General features: G+C 43.0%; 2 protein-coding genes across 9 annotated transcripts in view; both read right to left on the reverse strand.

The window, feature by feature from the left end:
* LOC125287397 (transforming growth factor beta-1-induced transcript 1 protein-like) overlaps positions 1-6,289 on the reverse strand; it is a 15,440-nt gene extending 9,151 nt beyond the window's left edge. Inside the window, exons 1-4 of one of the 8 annotated variants that reach the window (XM_048233222.1) lie at positions 5,827-6,289; positions 2,037-2,236; positions 1,472-1,522; positions 373-530 (exon numbers count right to left, since the gene is read on the reverse strand). In XM_048233222.1, coding sequence (XP_048089179.1) covers positions 373-530; positions 1,472-1,522; positions 2,037-2,085 — 258 coding nt within the window. In that variant the 5' untranslated portion in view covers positions 2,086-2,236; positions 5,827-6,289. Of the gene's footprint in view, positions 1-372; positions 622-1,471; positions 1,523-2,036; positions 2,646-5,069; positions 5,793-5,826 lie in introns of those variants that run through there. The other 7 variants (XM_048233223.1, XM_048233219.1, XM_048233220.1 and 4 more) reach the window with 7 other exon arrangements.
* Positions 6,290-6,836: 547 nt separating this feature from the next.
* On the reverse strand, positions 6,837-13,399 carry LOC125287418 (elongin-B-like). The gene is made up of 4 exons (XM_048233256.1): positions 13,311-13,399; positions 12,318-12,452; positions 11,726-11,834; positions 6,837-8,691 (listed from the first exon to the last, which is right to left on the reverse strand). Exons 1-4 carry the CDS (start codon positions 13,311-13,313, stop codon positions 8,579-8,581), a joined length of 360 nt encoding a protein of 119 aa, XP_048089213.1. The 5' UTR covers positions 13,314-13,399; the 3' UTR covers positions 6,837-8,578.
* Positions 13,400-13,425: the final 26 nt, after the last annotated feature.

A 13,425-nucleotide genomic window follows, 5' to 3' on the forward strand; every position in this document is an offset into this window, starting at 1 on the left:
GTGACAAACGTGTGTGTTTGTCTGTTAGTGTGTGTGTGTGTGTGTGTGTATGTGTGTGCGTGAGTACAAAAGCAAAACAAACGCAGGGAGGGAAGGGGAGGCATTCTCTTGCTTGTCTCTTGAATTCATGAATTGCTAATGCACAGTATTACTAATGCATAGAGATGTGTCTGATACTTGTGTATTTCTATGGCTTTTTCACTCTGGCCTTTATGTGTGTGTGTGTGTGTGTGTGTGTGTGACTTTTCTCTCTTGATACTTGTGTATTTCTATTTTTATGTATTTCTATGGCTTCTTTACTCTGGCCTTTATGTGTGTATGTGTGTGTGTGTGTGTGTGTGTGTGTGTGTGTGTGTTATTTTTCTCTCTTACTTGCTGGGGTGTGTAAGCGGGGGGTGGGGGTCTCGCCTGTGTGGGGTCCTGCAGGCCTGCTGACGTGGGGTCAGAGGTCGCGGGAGGTTCAGAGGTCAACAGGACGGGACATCTGGCCAGGGGAGAGGTGCAGCTCTCCAGATCAGCCAGGAGGTGGTCTGCAATGGCATGGGGCAGAGATGGGGCATGGGAGAGAAAGAGAGAGAGAGAGAGAGAGAGAGAGAGAGAGAGAGAGTGAGGGAGAGTGAGGGAGAGTGAGGGAGAGAAAGAGAAAGAGAGAGAGAGAGAGAGGGAGAGTGAAGGAGAAAAAGAAACAAAGAGACACAGGGAGAGAGGTAGAGAGAGGATGAAAGACAGAGGGAGAGGATGAGGGGATAGAGAAAGACAAAGAGAGAGGTAATGAGAAAAAGAGAGAGATAGATAAAGAGATAGAGAGAGGAGAGAGAAAGGGAGAGAGAAGGGGTGAGAAGGAGAGAGGTAAGGAGGAAGAGAGAGAGAGCAGGAGAGAGAAAGGGAGAAAAAGAAGGAGAGAGACAGGGGGGTGTAACGAGAGAGAGAGAGAGAGAGGAAATGGATAAAGGTGAAACAGGGTGAGGCCGTGAACAAAAACAAGAGACGACGGCAAGAAAAAGAACAACAGTAAGGATGAGCAAACAGACAAACCTACTGGAGGGGCTACTGGGCATCTAGTGGATGAGCAAACAGACAAACCTACTGGAGGGGCTACTGGGCATCTAGTGGATGAGCAAACAGACAAACCTACTGGAGGGGCTACTGGGCATCTAGTGGATGAGCAAACAGACAAACCTACTGGAGGGGCTACTGGGTATCTAGTGGATGAGTGCCATGATGGGAGCAGGATGGGTGACTAGAGACAATAACACCACACAGGCACAGCCAACCAACGGTTAACGCAAAAAGCAAACTAGACGAGGAGCGGAAGCAGATGAAATGAGATGAAATAGAGATAAAAAAGGAAATAGATGAATTAGAGATAAAGGAAGCGAACACAAACATGCACCGTGCAGGGCAGAGAGAGACACGGAGAGAGAGAGAGAGAGAGAGAGAGAGAGAAAGAGGCGTGCACACAGTTACGTACCAAACACAACAATACGGGGACTGAGAGGGTATATAAGTGGCTCAGGCATTCCTAGAAGGAGACAGACACACCCAGTGACCAATCACCCAGTGGATCAGCCAGCATGGCGCACACAGCGACCAATCAGCCAGCATGCCAGTCGTAAGGAGGAGGGATAAATGGGAAATCAGAGAGAGGAGCAATTAAACACGAGTCACGACCATGAATCATGATCATACACACACACACACATACACGACATAAAGAGTATAGGCAAGAGCATCATCACAGTCCATGACACACACGCACATCCGCAGGCTATTAGGCCTATTAAACAGCATACAGAGCACAGGCAAAGAGCATCATCATAATACACACACACACACACACACACAAACACACACTCAGACACACACACACACACCTACACACACACACACACAAACACACACACATACACACACTCAGACACACACACTCACACCCACACACACACACACACACAGGCTCTATAGGCTTCCTCAAAGTCACTCTACAGCCAAAGGTAATTCCAGGCCACCATTAATAAATACATAAATAAACACACTAGGCGTCACGTGACGTGAGGAGGATGCCGCTTGGCCCCTGGTGGGCATGTGGGTGTGGAGAGGAAGGCTGTTGGGCACATGGGTGTGGAGAGGAAGGGTGTTGGGAGGCAGATAGGGCACGCAGACGCCCGTCAGAGTGTGCTGACATGGAGCAGTGATAAGCCAGAGAACTCGCCGGCATTCCCTCGGTCTGCTCCCTCTGACAGAGAGAGGATAATGACCAAGAGGCCGTGGTGGACAGATAGGGACAGACACAGGGAGAGAGTGGCAGTGCATCCAAATTAGCATGATAATGCATCAGGGTTAGTATTCGCCACACAATTTTGCTATTTAAAACATAGTAAAGATCACCAATGCAGAACAACAATGTGCAGAAACAAGACACTGGCATGTCTAGGATATGTGGGATTTAGATATTTTAGATCATTTCTACATTATTTCCATAAAATGTCATCTACTTCTCAATCATCTTGCTGACACCAATGCATATCTGGTTTCCATAGTGATGTGTTATTCCTTAAACATACACTTACACATACTAAGTAGACACACATACTCATTCATACACACACACACACAACCCACATAATAATGAAAACAAAAGGAGACAAGTACACTCTCTCTCTCTCTCTCTGACACGTGAACACACACACACACACACACACACACACACACACACACACACTCCTTTTACTCAGTGTATAGAATTCCTTTGGATAACAGTGTAAATGCTAAATGAGTAAATTTGAATATATTCCAGACCAGGCCCAAAGGCTTCTTCACCCCCTCCATGTTTGGTACTGTCTGTCCACTAGCCACTTGTACCACTGTCTTTATGCCTCACTGTTTGCGTGCTATATTAGCACATCAGCACACATGCATAACCCCCCCCCCTCCATGCCACAGCCGAACTGTGGCCACACTTGCATTTTCTTAAATAGTTAAATATATAGATATATAGACTTTACTTTACTTTATTTCTGCATTGTTGCACTGTTGACTTACTCATTTGCACTATCACCATGACCACTATCACCATTGCACTACCACCATGACACTCATTCACACAGAGCACCTTAGAGCACCTTACCATACCTTACTATACACAGAGAATCACAGGCTCAGTCCCTGCCTCAGTCATTGCAAGCGCTTCTGATTTATTAATCACCACTATGTGGATACTGTTTTTAGAATTTATTTAGATTAAGTGTTAGTATAATTTGTATTTTTGTAATTTGTATGTTAGTATATTTTTATATATTGTATTAAGTGTTAGTATAATTTGTATTTTAGTATATTTAGCATATTCTTTTTCTTCTACTGTCCTTACTGCTTAGTTGTGTTTTTTATATTATATACTTTTAATTACTCTTTCTGCTGTTAAAGAATGTGTTTGTGTTGTATGTATGCTGCTGCTGAGACCTTGAATTTCCCCTGGGGATCAATAAAGTATCTATCTATCTATCTATCTATCTATCTATCTATCTATCTATCTATTTTATTCTTGTAGGCTATGAGAAAAGGCCAACAGTGTCTTAAGCACTGTTTTATTTTATTTCGGTATTGTCTTACCTCAACAATAGGCTACAGCTCCTTGAAAACAATCAGATATAACTCTATAAAATCTATAATGTCTATAAAAATGTATTTTTATGTTGTATTTGGCTGCTGTGTTTGACTGAAATGTAGACTTATTTTTTCATTTCTATACAGTATATGATACAAACCTCAGTTTAGATAATCGCATTCACACAATAAAGTATCTATCTCTCTATGGCTGCTGGGAGTTGGAGTTCCTTCTCTTCATAGGCACAGTGGTTTAGGACTACAGAGGACTACAGAGGACTGCAGAGGACTACAGAGGACTACAGAGGGGATTCACACTCATCAGTTGCCAGTTGTCACTGCTGCTTCTGAAGGGGTTTGGGCAAACCTTTAGAGAGACTACACTACGGTCCCTGGCAACAGACACACACACACACACACAGGTACTCTAGCTCTGATGGAAGAGGATGGACCGGGATAGGAGTTGTTTGTGGTTTCCAGTGATCACAATGATTCATACTAACTTAGACAAACACAGACAGAATAGCATGCACTTACCCCCTCTCTCTCTCACTCACTCACACACACACACACACACACACACACTGCAAAGGCAGCAGTGTTCATATAAGGAGCCAAATGTCTTCTCAATGGGAATGTTGACCATATTTAGACTAGTCAACCATTTGGCTTGGCTCACAGGTTCTTCTGGACTCTGGCACTGAAAACCTCTCTCTCTCTCTCTCTCTCTCTCTCTCTCTCTCTCTCTCTCTCTCTCTGCTCCCACTCATTCTTTCTCTCTCTCTCTCTCTCTTTCTGTGAAAGTGTTCGGCCATCCAAACACCAGCAGCAGTGACATATAAACACACACCCTCCCAGCTTTCCCTACACTACAAAGATATGTCTCTCTCCCACACACACACACACACACCACACACACACAAACACAGATACACACACACAGTCAGACAGACACACACACACACACACACACAGACACACACAACCACACACTCAGACAGACACACACACACAGACGCACACACACACACGCACACACACACACACACACACACACACACACACACACACACACACACAACCCAATCAGGTCCAGATGTCCTGGATCATAAAAAGAAGAATTCTGCATTTTGCTTAGTAGGCAACATCTAGCTCTCTGACATCTGAAAGATATGGGGCACTCAGTCTCCTCCAGATTAATAGGCTATGACATAAACATGTCCTTTTCTTAGTTACCTCATTGCTGTGTAAGTACTACGTGGAAAGACTGTAAATATAGCTTTATTCAAGAGAAAAGTAAAAGAGAAATAGAAGGAGACATGACACAAAGAAAGGGAGAGGAAGAGTGGGAATAAGGGAGAGAGAGAGAGAGAGAGAGAGAGAGAGAGATGACAGAACTAAAAACACATGAAAAGCCAGCAAGGAAACCTTTCATTTAAGTGTAGCCAGCTTGGCTCATTGCTTACCCTACACCACAAATATCAACAGTTGGACATGAAGCCATGGCAGCAAAGAGAAACAGATGGAGACAAAAGACAAAGAGACAGACGGAGAGAAAGAGGGAGAGGGATGACAAACATGGAAGACTGAAGAAGCATGATTAGTCAGGCCTAGGCCTAACGAAAATCTCTCACTGAAGTTTACCAGCCTACTATACACATCACAAATATCAACAGTTGGACATGGAGCACGGAATCAGTGTGAAGGCTACGTGTAGGCTATGTAGCAAGGAAAGAGATGAGGTTTCTGTGTGAGTTTTCCATGCAGATGTGTAATATAGGCTATGAGTATCTCACTGAGTCACCAGTTTAGACTTTAAGTAATTTTCCTTGGTTTAGCCTACCAACCTCCCTCCACACACACACACGTGAATAGGCTACATTAAAACATAGGCTACGGTGTATGTAAGATATGGTCTATGCAATTAAAAGGCCTAAGCGTAACAGAACTTTCAGAGCATATCTAGCCTACATCCAATGTCTTGCTAAAGAGTTAATATTTCCTTAAACAAAAACACGCTGTTGTCGCTCTTTCAGAAGGCCTGTCTGACTCAGATTAGAATGATAAAATAATACCTAAGGGATTTCCCTTAATTTTGCCTCTTTCCGCCAGATCTCCACCCTTCCCTCCCTCCTTCCTCTCCTTCTTTCGCATGCCAAGAAACCGTTAGAGTGCCATGTTACAAATGTTACTACGACACAGAAAAGAACGGAGAACACGTACCTAAATCTTCCATGCTGCCTTTCTCTTACAACAAAATCTTCTAAAAGGAAAAACACATCAAGAAGAAGCTGGGAAAACGAGATACTTTTCCCCAAAATTCGTAAATGTATGCGTTGCGTATTCCTGGAAGAACTACAGTCCGCGTTTGCCCCGTTTAAACTTTTTGGACACGGCGTTATTCCCGGATAGAGCACCGGGAAAAAGAGAGAGCGAGCGAGAGAAGGGAGGGCGTCCCGTTTCTTTTTTTTTCCTCCCCGCCCCTCGGTCTCGTCCTGTGCAATGTCAGTGCTCCGCGGAGCACCGCGCGCACTCACAGGCGTAGCCGCGCGGCTGCGGTCCTGGCTTCCTCCGAACCCCCGGCACACATGACGTCACCCCGTACATTCCTAGCCCATATTTGGGAGAGAAAACTGAGGATTCGCGGCGGAGCGCTCAACTCTCCTGTAAAGGCTACTGTAGTGATGGAGGCGTTCGGTTATGTGTCAGCTGTCCAGTTGTGCGAGTCTGATTCAATTACTTCTCTCTCCACATCCTGTCCACGCCAAGGCCGAAGGGTTTGGCATTCTACTCTCGAGCGACGGGGTCAGTGACAGTTCACACGTGGTCCCTCCCTGGTCACTCAAGTAACAAGAGACACGGTCTACCATGAAGGTTAGGAGCTAAATATTTCAGTTCCAGAAATGTGTAAATAGAGATACAAATAATACATAGATTATTTTTTATTTTTACATGATGTTATCACAGCACTTTAATACAATGTTTTCTCTCAATGGGATAATTTAGGCTCTTCGAGGTTTTTTGGACATGTTTTCCACTTAAGCTAAATTACTTTATACAATAGACCTTTGTCAGATGTGTATGAAATAAGTTGTTTGTTGCATGTGCTGTCAAAGATATAAAATAAGCTAGAGGTTTTAAGAAGACTGAACACAAAAAAGTCCCGAAAATAACTGAAGTGTGCAATTAAACTGCAAGACATGCCTCATCAACACAACACAATAAAACACTCGTTTAAAAAAACGAAAAGAAAAAAATATTTATTCAGCTCACAGTTACAGGCTATGTTTAGCATTTGTTTGGAGAAAAAGAGAGAAAGTCACTGGGTTTTTTTGGATGTTGCATGACTTCCAATAAGAAATCTCACACAGTCCGTCGCCTCTCCCATCTGCCTTAGCATATTAAATACATAAAACTAAAAAAAGAGGAGAAAATAAAAAGAAAACCCAATTCAGACATGGTGTCCAAACTCAGGGAGTGGTGCTCCTTAGAAGGTTTTCAGAGACCACCATGGTGTCCATTGCTATTGAACGACTCATCAACTAACAAAGCTACTTGTGGGGTAACCAAAACCAAAAGTCAGCAAACCTACTGAGGAAGCAGGCATGAACCAAAACATACATAGCCAGGACTGGATTCAGAGACCATGTCCACATATGGTGCTCTCCAAAACCAGAACTTGCTTCCGGAACCATGCCATGAAGAATATCTGTATTTTGTAGCACAGAGCCACGTTTCCCTTAGGTTCTACACCTAGATGCAACCTAACAAACAGTAACTCCAGACGAGGACCAGATCAGCTCCAGGAAGAGGAAGAAAAAAAACAAAAACAAAAACAAAAAAAAAACAAATAAACAAACAAAAAAAAAAAAAAGACTCCAAATAAAAAGATTATATTTTAAGTCTAGGAAAGGTATGTGTCCTTCAGGCCTAAATCAGATATAATATATTAAATTAAATAATGCAGGATGCAGTGCAGGATGACAGCAGGGAGGAGGAGGAGGAGGAGAAAGAGGAGGATGGGGTGGAGGGACCATGGATGGTAGCTCTTAGCTCTGCACAGGAAACAGCTCTGGGCCAGAGCCACGACGCTGCCCCAGGCCGAGTGGGGAAGCCTTGGGGTGTGGAAGGCCTAGCGTGCTCGTTCCGGTCCTGTGCCTTCTGCGTTCGGAGCGGGAGGGAGCATGGTTCATGCATGTTTTTCTCTCTCTTTTTTTTTTTTTTTTTACATTTTATTTAATACAGAAATGTTGTCTTCTCACCACACCATCTAACGGGACTCAAAGTTAACAAATAATTATTATAATGATAACAAAACTGAACTTACTGCTACAACCCCCCCCCCCAAGCAAAGCCTAGGTCATTCATACAACTGAGGAAAAAAAAGTGAACTTTAAATAAGGTCAGTCATTCTGACTCTCAAACAATGACAATCAAACTGTGTGTGTTTTACGGAGTAGCAGTGGATGTGTGTGTGTGTGTGTCCTGAACAGGTCAGTATAGTCGCAGTCATATGCTTTACACCAGACTGACTGGCCTTGTGTGTGTGTGTTACTCAGTTTGCAGTATGCTTTGCACCACATAGTCTGCTCGTGTGTGTGTGTGTGTATCCTGAACAGGAGGGTTATGCTGTATGCGGTCATATGCATTGCGCTAAGTAGTCTGGTGTAGCAAAGAGCAGTGCCATAGAGTTGGTGAAGGTGATCAATGAATCGCCAACCTTTTGCTCCTTACCACTGTGTGTGTGTGTGTGTGTGACACTACTTTATAAGCCCCATTGTGTGTGCATGTGTTTTTTCTCAAAATTTTTTAATGTTTTAATTGAGAGAGAGAGAGAGAGAGAAAGAGAGTGCGTGTGTGTGTGTGTGTGTGTGTGTGTGTAGTCCATCCAACTCTCTCTGATGCATAACACTCTACCCCTACCCCTACCCCCACCTCCCCCTCCTCCTCCTCTCTTTGCGGCGGGCTTCCTGGTTCACTGAACAGACTGCTCGTTGGCGGTGCTGCCAGAGTCCTGGGGCTTCATCACATCGGGCAGCTCTGGAGGGCTGGAGAACGCCTCCACCTGCAGCGGCTCAAAGGTGTCACCTGGGGGTCAGAAGAGAGAGAGAGAGAGAGAGAGAGAGAGAGAGAGAGAGAGAGAGAGAGGTGGAGATGTAAAGGCAGAAATGTTTGACACTAGTCATATGCATGTCATATTAATAGTTAAGACACTTTCACCACCAGAGGTCACTGTTTTACCAAGTTAATTAAATGAACATGATAAGGTCAACTTGCCATTGCACACTAAATAAGTACATTTGACAACAGTAATACACTACCTCCTCTGTCAGCTCTAGCCACTGAAAAGAAATAAGCGGAGAATTCAGGCCAATTGTAAAAACTGTTCACTTTGACATGGAATTGACTGAGCTCATTACTACTCATGAGCTCGCCCAGTTGAGACCGTGCCCACAGAATTCGTTTAGCTCTGTGAGTTTTCCTATGCAAGGATGGCTGAATGTCAACGGGCTTGTGCGCACGAAAAGAACTTCAACAATCCTCTGTGTCTAAGAAGCCAGAGTTGTGGATCAAATGGCTTCAGTTTCTTTTTTGGAACAATCCCGGCAGTCTACGACCAGTGCCCAGTCCGTAAGTAAAAAGTTATTGTCAACTCAAGGAAGTGTTATGTTATACAGGTTTAATGCACTCGCTAGCCTACCATTTGCTTAGCAGCTTAGCTCGTTGAATATTAATGAGAACTGGTGCAAATCGAGCCGAGTCTTCCTAAAGACTTTCTATACCACGCTAGAATGGCTTGAAACAAGGTAACCAAGGCATGTTTTCCACTAAAAATGTTACAGAGTCCATGGTAGAACTTCAGACATTACCACAAAGTAATGAAATAAGTGTGGCAGGGCACGTTTAAGGTTCATGCTAAATGCGGTCTTAAAAGCCGCATCTATTTAAAGGGACACCAGGCAACGTTTTCATGTTAATTAATCATCTTCATAAGTCGGTATATAGTTACATGACTCATTACAGGGCAAATGAAGACTCTCTCGCCCGCCCCTACTGCCTGTAGGAAGAATATCCCGCTTGCAAGTTCAGTGTATCGTACCCACTGACCTTCAGTCTCACAGTCTCAGACATTGCGAGAAGCAGAATCAGTTTACATCCTGCATCCACAGCACAGAGGCAGGCTAACGAAACGCTAGCGATTGTTACATAATGGCAAAGCCGGCGAAGAAGCAGCGAAAACCCTTGACGGAAGATGCAAAGAAAAGGAAAAGAGCTTCAGACCGAGGGAGGGCTCGCACACGTATCAACACGTACAGACGCTAGGGGGAGCTTCGTAGAGAAAAAGCATCAGGCTTGCCTGGTGTCCCTTTAACATGACAGGATCAGACTTTCAAAAATAGGAGGAGAGAGAGGCTGTAGCTGGTCATATTTGCCTTAGTCAGATCTCCGGCTTATTTTCATCAGAACGCCTCAAAAGCCCATTGCCAAGGCACTGAAAAACACATACGGCTAAATAAACCCCATCAGTTAATCAAGCCTGCAGACACACCCAGTTCTACAAGTGTGCAAGAAGAAGTGCAAGTAGATATAAGCTACGTTGAGCATTTGTTTACAGAAAAGACAGAATATACAGAAAAGACAATAGATATTCAGAAAATTCTGTATGCAGACCTGCCAACCTTGAAGAATTTTTTTGAGTAGCACCTCGAGAAAAAATAAATTGTTCACGTCGGCCTTGATTCAGCCAAAAGCGTGCAAACTGAATCTTTTATAGTAGCTCTCTATAATGTTAGCAATCTGTTTTAGAGCCCAATAATCCTGACCTATGAAAAACACTTGTGTTGAACTGGATATGTTGTCCATTTTCTTATATGTGGCCTCTATTCAATCATGCCTGGTCTATTATTATCTCTTTTCATCCATTATTATTAGCTATTTCTTCTGTAAAGAAATACATCTATCCCTCATGTTATCTCAACATATTTAATTCACCTGAATATAGGTTACAGTAGATAGTGATTTATGGACATCTGCTGTTGTCAGTGTGCAGTCTATCCCTTAACTCACAACAGGCCTACAAGTTTTGTTTTCTTTTTTCACACACACATATATATATATATATATATATATATATATATATATATATATTATATATATATATATATATATATATATATATATATATATATATATATACACACACACACACTGCTTTTCAAGAATTGTAACTGCACATGCTCTCAAGTTCTTTCAGATGGCGGTGGCTCTCTGCCATCTGAGAGGCTGCAATGATTACATTATCCCAACTGAAGCGATATAGCGAAGCCTATTATTTGTTCTCGCTTGTTTTCGTGCTAATAAACCAGAATCACCAATGATCTATATGCTCCAAAGAAAAAAACAAATTGAACAGTCATCAATGAGAAGCTCAAAATATTTAGCCTAGGTCCACTTTCAGACTCGTTGTTAATGGCGGCATTTGGCCTTGGAAAGGTTTGCGCTCCCTTAGCGCCTTTTAGGTCACGAAAACTTTAACCGTCAGCAACACATGGAAAATATAATGCTAACTGAAACAACTGATGAACAAGTAATAACTTTCCAAGACAACATCAAACTATTAGGCCTAGGCGAATTCACAATCGGACACAGTTTTAGATTTAGTTTCGCAAAACGACATAAGGGGGAACGCGAATTTGCGCGTGAACACTGGTTAAGCTCACCTCATCAAGTCTCTTTGCGTCTCACCCTCGCACGAAATAGGTTTGCGGGAGATTCTAATTCACATGCTCCAGTGAGCTTTCCGGAGAAGTTGGATGTCTGCTCGTTTTTGCGTAGTTTTAAGTAAGAAATCCTACCCGCGTGCTTTGATGTGAAAATGCGTCGTTGCTACGCAAAATGCGTACCGGTTGGCAGGTCTGTGTATGCTTACTGCCCACACATTGTAATGGTGTGTGTGTGTGAGTATGTACGAAGACATGGCAAATACCCATCAATAAAACTGAAGCAGTCAACCTACTAACGTACTACCTACTAACTAGTGTGATGGGTGAAAATATGAAAGTGAGTGCGTGATAGAGGAGATATATGCATACGCTGTGTGTGTGTGTGTGTGTACACGCACCAGTGAGACGGAAGGCTAGACCAACGGTGGCAGGAGCCTGGGGACGAGCTGTCTGGTTTGTGTAGCCGTAGTCACCCAGAGTCTTACTGTCGTCCAGCAGCTGTTCATCCTGTCACACACACACACACATTAACATCAGCCAAAACCATACATACAGGAACAGTAAGGCAAAGCTACGCATAGACATATAGAAACGCATGAAGGTAAATCACAGATAGATAACTCTGGCAGACTCACAAACAGATTGCTGAATCTGTTGATTGTTGTTGAATTTACAGAGAAACAGGAACTAAAACAGGACTGTAGAGAGCAGATATACAAACTTCTAGAATAAGCACTGGTCAACATAAAATAAATTATGAGAAACTTCTAATGCACTTATAAACTCACTAAAAGTCATAACCTGTAACACAAAACCTGAACGACGCTGTGAGGTACCAGTGGAGGATTGTTCACTTCAGGTGACAGAAGTTAAGTTGGACTGATACATCTACTGAGGACTGGACAAACGCTGTCCGGATACACGTTTAACTTTAAAACAACGTCATGGACTGCTAAAAGCTTAAATAAAATCTCGGAGTATGTAACTTACCTTGAAGAGTCTTTGATCTTCAGGAGCTCTCTTGAGAATACCCTCTACGATGCGTTTGAGCTCGTATACCGTAGTGGACTCCTTGGCGTCAGTGAAGATTGTCGTCTTGTGACGCCGGATCATTAAAAAGACGTCCTGGAATAAAAGAAAAATGTGTTTAAAATAATTTTTTATATGTCATGCAAGTAACGTTAAAGGGATTTAATAAAGACAAACGTTATCCCCAATACACACAACTCGAAATCACTGCTAACGTTAAGTTCACGTCACGTGAACTGCAATACTTCCCAGAAACAACGTTAGCCGTTTTGCTAGATAACTTTATTAGACGATAGAAGCTACCAGTCAATCACAGGTCTCGTCAATTGTAACATTTCACACAATTCAACAGTATATTCGAACTGGGGCTTCATCCATTTACAATTAAAGTTAACATGACTAAAAAACGAAATGAAAGGAGTCCTGCTAATCAGGTTGGCTGACAAGCGCAGAGGCGTAACGTTAGCTACTGATGCAGTGCAATGTAACGTAAACTGTTGCCTGAGACGGCTAGCTAATGATACTGCGGCCTTGTTTTGATTAAAGAAGCCAGCACACCCTTTCAACGTTAAATATCAAATAATCAAAGAATGGACAGCAGTGTACACATCTAGATGTAACCCAAACGGCAGATTATTCTTGATGTTAAAAAAAATGGCCTTGCATCGGAGCCATTGGGACAACTGCTATTCGGGCTTTAACGCTAGCTAGCCAGTTAGCATCGCCCTCTGATGTCAACCACACAGCTAACGTTACCAGCTTATCGGGTGAAGAAGCTAGGATAGCAGGCTAATTCATAGATTCGGTTTATATAAACTCTGGAACTTCACTCGTTTAATTTCAAACTAAAATGTGGATATGGACAATCGACAATAGTGCGCAACTCTCTAGAATAGCAACAGAGAAAATGAACAAGAATGTTTTCCAACAATGTGCGCTTTCTTGATTACTCACCATTTCTGAGCGCTGGTTGCAACACTCACCGCCTCACTCCGCCGCAGTCCCACAGTGCATTGCAGTAAAAGTGGGTGTGACGGAGCCCCACGTAATTTTTGTTGTTTTGGCGCGA

Source organism: Alosa alosa, chromosome 22 (genome assembly GCF_017589495.1).
Source record: "Alosa alosa isolate M-15738 ecotype Scorff River chromosome 22, AALO_Geno_1.1, whole genome shotgun sequence".
Lineage (NCBI taxonomy): Eukaryota > Metazoa > Chordata > Actinopteri > Clupeiformes > Clupeidae > Alosa > Alosa alosa.

Excerpts from the sequence above, each read along its gene's own strand:
- LOC125287418 (XM_048233256.1), bottom strand. Across the intron at positions 11,835-12,317 it reads AAGATCAAAGACTCTTCAAG|GATGAACAGCTGCTGGACGA; the intron begins GTAAGTTACATA and ends TGTGTGTGACAG. Across the intron at positions 8,692-11,725 it reads TCTAGCCTTCCGTCTCACTG|GTGACACCTTTGAGCCGCTG; the intron begins GTGCGTGTACAC and ends TCTGACCCCCAG.